Source organism: Notothenia coriiceps, unplaced genomic scaffold (genome assembly GCF_000735185.1).
Source record: "Notothenia coriiceps isolate Sejong01 unplaced genomic scaffold, NC01 NC01_scaffold00020313, whole genome shotgun sequence".
Taxonomy (NCBI): Eukaryota; Metazoa; Chordata; class Actinopteri; order Perciformes; family Nototheniidae; genus Notothenia; species Notothenia coriiceps.
In genome coordinates, this window is record NW_011353014.1 from 917 (window position 1) to 5,367 (window position 4,451).

Consider the following 4,451-nt stretch of genomic DNA (forward strand, 5'->3'; position numbering starts at 1 on the left):
AAAGCATGCGACAGCTGGGATGGATTGGATTTCTTAGTCATGAGATAATCTATCAGTCAGGAGTTAAAACAGGTGGGACAGCTCACATACAACGAATAGCATACACATGTGCCCACACTCATACATACACACAGATACACTGCCACACACACATACAGAGTAATGGCACTAATGAGCCTGCATGACTAATACCACTTCAGTCCCTTCTTCAGATGAGTGCTTATTATGGTCTGTCAAGAAGATGAGTCAGTCTATGTCATGGTTACTATGGTGATCAAAGCCCCCAGCACTTGCTTTAATTGGCCGCTGGCAAAAATAAAACCTTTTAACACCTTTAACTACAGACCAATCGGGCTGCAATGACACATTCAAACAGGCAAGTTGACAAGTGAAAAGAGAATTCCTCGACATGGATTATTAGAATACCTCAACATTATTAGCAAGAGCTAAACAGAAGAGGTGAAAAAGAAACAAATAAACAAGAGCGTATTGTCCCATTTACAGAAAATAAGGGAAAGGTCATTTTGTACAATACAGGTTTTTTGCAACAAAGTGCAGTTATGATCTAATTTTACTACTTGTAACTACTTAAAATTGAAAATGAAGCCTAAAAAGTATTTTTTGTTGGTGAGTTTGGAGGTTGAGTTCAGAAATCTCACAGCCTGAGGAAGAAGCTGTTTTGTAGTCAGTATACGTACAACATCGGATGCTTCTGTATCTCCTTCCAGATGGCAGCAAGGTGGGCAGGCTGTTGCTGGGTTTTGTATTATCTTTTAATTTTCTTTGGAACAAAGTGTGCAAATACAAAATAAATTTATTTTAATACATACTACATACAAACACACCCACGTATAGCCTATATATATATATATATATATATCAATATATAGACACATTCATGCACACATATGCACATACATTTGCATATTAACTTCCTTTTCATAATAAAATACGTATACATTCAGACCTTTACTGTCTGGACATAACATATATGTGTATCCAATATCTTACAGCATGTTTTTTTATTTTTTTTATCTACAGGTACTATTATTATTTATTTTTTCATCACCCTTTTTAACTATCATCAACCATGGATGTATAATAGTTATCAACAAGAAGCAACACCTACATGGGTTTGTATTTTTTCTGATTTTTCTTTAACGCTACTGCGCATGCCCCCAGCTCACACGTCATGTGACAAGGAAAATGAAACCAAAAAGCGGCAGACAAAGGACGGTTTAGGTCGAGAGAAGTACGTGTGTTGGTTTTCTTGTTAGCTTAAGTCTCTTTAACACATACTTAAAGTGTTAAAATAACGATACACTACGTATAGTGCGCTGAGAGATAGTATATGCGTTAAACAGGTAGATTAAATAACAAAACGATATAGATGCACTCGAGTTTATGTTTTGGAAATACGGTTAGAATAGCAGCAGGTTTTAAAGAAGGGCGATTGCTGTGTCTTGTTGTTGAGCTACAGTGAATAATCTTGACCCTAGAAGCCAAAGAGTGTATCTTTGTCTGAAAGTTACAGGTTGCATAAATAGCAGAGCAGACAGAGGACGGGTGTAACAGAGAAGTTAGCGCAGGTAAACAAACAAGGGTCAAACTTTAAGGCTTTTATCTGAGACCCAGAACTAGCTGCGTAGCTATTAGGTGTGTGTGTGCAGGTAAGCTACCTGTGTGTGAAGATGAGGTCGAGCGGTGTGCTAGTGTGTGTGCTCCTGCTTTGGGTTGAAGGCAGCTGGGGGGACATACCGGCCAACTGCACCTATGAGGACCTGCTGGGGACCTGGGTGTTTCAGGTGTCCAAAGGAGGACACGACAAGAACATCAACTGCTCTGCTGCAGGTAAACACACCAATACAGTATTTAAATTATCTCATTATGTGACTGAGGAGTGAGACTGAGAATAGTTTAGCTATTTGGAAATCAACTGACATGTTAGGGCCTGTTGAACTTTGGGCAGACACTAAAGCAGAATGATGACTTCCTCTTTATTGAACTTTAGTCTCGTTTGAATATGTCAATTTTTTATGGCTTGCACTTTTTAAACGATTTTGTACATTTTTATTTTAAAACTTGTATTCATGTGCCCTTCTTTATAGGCTGCTAACGGTTAATACTAACACTTGTAGCTGACATTGTGTGTGTTTCTTGACCTGCCAGTAGACTACAGATCAACATTAGTATTAAGCTAACTCTTTGTCTTGCTCAATATGTTTTCATACAAACAAATATAGATATACACATATTCTCTACTCTTCCTATTGTGTCTGCATCTGTAATTTAAGTGTTTGAGCATACAACACATGGGACTTTCAGCTGCTTTCACTTCCACATAGTGCCAGCCAAAAACTCGTACTTGCTCAATTTATTAGCATCCATGGGATCACATATTTTTTTGTTGAGGACTGATGATTAACTTAGGGTTTAATCATTTCCTGAAGTTAAACTCTACATTGTATGTTTTGGTGTTCCTCCTCAGCCACGGTTGAGAGCACGGTGACTGTGACCCTGGAGAAACCGTCAGTATCCACAGATGAGCTGGGGAACAGCGGCTTCTTCACCCTCGTCTACAACCAGGGCTTTGAAGTGGTCATCAATGGCTACAAATGGTTCGCCTTCTTCAAGGTAAAACATGCATTGACACAATTCACTTATTTTAGACAAAATGTGAGTATTATGTCATGGTCATTCTGCAAAAACGACTCATTTCCTGTTTGGTTTGAAGCTCGTGTTTCAATCTTGATATTTTCTCGCTTCCACTGGCAGGAAATTAAAACTCAAGTGACTTTCAGTCGTGTTAAATTGACGCCCACCAATTTATCCCCTGCATGGAAGGCTTTCTGTGTCTCCCTCTCACCATCACACTTTCTGTAAATCTGTTATAGCTTTTTAGTTTCTCTCCTCTCAGTTGTGTCATCCCCAGACTTCTGACTTGTGATGTTTTTTAATACAGTCTAGTAAAAATGCTTGCGACAAACAATTTCATATCCTCTTTTTGCACTTTAGCTTTGCTTGTTTTATACACTCGTCATCATCTTTCTTGTGAAAGCCCAGCTGACCACAAACTTTGTGTGGTCAACATCCAACTCATCATGCATCATCGCCTGACATTAATGGTTTAGTTTCACTGTCACTAATTTTCCTCTCTGCTTATCTGAAATGTGGTTAGGGGTTATCTTTAACATCTTTGATGCGCACTAGGCCAGGCTGAAAGGAATTAGAAATTGCACAGTTTAAAAGCAGCTACATTTGAGGTTGATCTTTTCTCATGTGACATTTCCCATCACTCATGTGACACTGAGTTTCATTTCATTTTTATTTGTCTCGCTTATGGTACGCAAAACCCAATGTACAATAATTGCCAACAAAACATGTCTCTACAAACACACCATTGAGCGAAAAGGAGCAGGGAGAAGAAACAAATCTTATATGACCTGCCCCTTTCTAAAAAAAACTAAATACATAGAAATAGATGGTCTGCCCTTCATAATAATAATTTAAAAAAATTCACAGCCAAACATAACAGTATCTTAGGATATTAAGAGAAACACAAAAAATACTTATTTCCCACTTGACGGTTAACGGAAAGAAACCGAAAAACAACACAAAACAACACCAAAACGTCACATGTATAAGGAAAAGGAAAAGTGCAACACCCTCATCTGAGTCCTACTGGAGTTGAAGGAAGTGTCATATAAGGCTTGTTTGAGACGCGTTGCGGCTCGCCTCGAAAGTAGACGAGAATAGCCGATCGCAGCCGGGGGAGGTCTCAAAAGCTCGCCTGAAGTCGGACAGCTCCGAGTCGGCTTCTTCTTCTCTTCTTCCTCGCTTCTTCTTCTCTCTCTCGGTTTTTGTGTGATTGCAACCAATTTAAGGGGCATACCGCCACTCCGAGTCGGACTTGACTCGTTTGCATTATAAAGAATGCACACATGGTTTTAAATCGTTAATGTCAGAATATGACAAGATAAATACATTTGTGACTGCTCAAGATGAGATTTCAACTTATTGTTATTGCACTATTAAGGTACTGAGACGACAACAAAATGCAGTTTAGCTTCCAACCAAGCGGAGTGCAACAAGCACAGTAAAAGTGAAAGAATGTGATCATCATCTATAACGAATACACAAGTAGATGAATGAGTGAGATGATGAATGTATTCACTTAACCAGTGAGGGTAGCAGAAATATACACAGCAGCCGTGAGCAGTATGAAACACTGTGTATGAATATGCCTAAGAATATATAAAGTATGAAAACGGTAGCAGTGTAAGTATAGTATAACATATATAGATACTTAATTTCATGATGAATAAACATTGTGGAACAATGATGAAAAAATGTGAATGGAAGTGGCGACGTAAAACTGACACAAACAACACAACTTTTTGCCGAGCCAATTGGTGAGAGTTTCATCAGCAGCACGTGGTAAAACCACCAAT

General features: G+C 38.7%; 1 protein-coding gene across 1 annotated transcript; it reads left to right on the forward strand.

Annotated features, from left to right (window-relative positions):
• The first annotated feature begins 1,244 nt into the window (after window positions 1-1,244).
• LOC104952663 (dipeptidyl peptidase 1) lies at window positions 1,245-2,947 on the forward strand. Its single transcript, XM_010779520.1, has 3 exons — window positions 1,245-1,851; window positions 2,489-2,676; window positions 2,933-2,947. The coding sequence occupies exons 1-3, from the start codon at window positions 1,692-1,694 to the stop codon at window positions 2,945-2,947; spliced, it is 363 nt and encodes a 120-aa protein (XP_010777822.1). The 5' UTR covers window positions 1,245-1,691.
• Window positions 2,948-4,451: the final 1,504 nt, after the last annotated feature.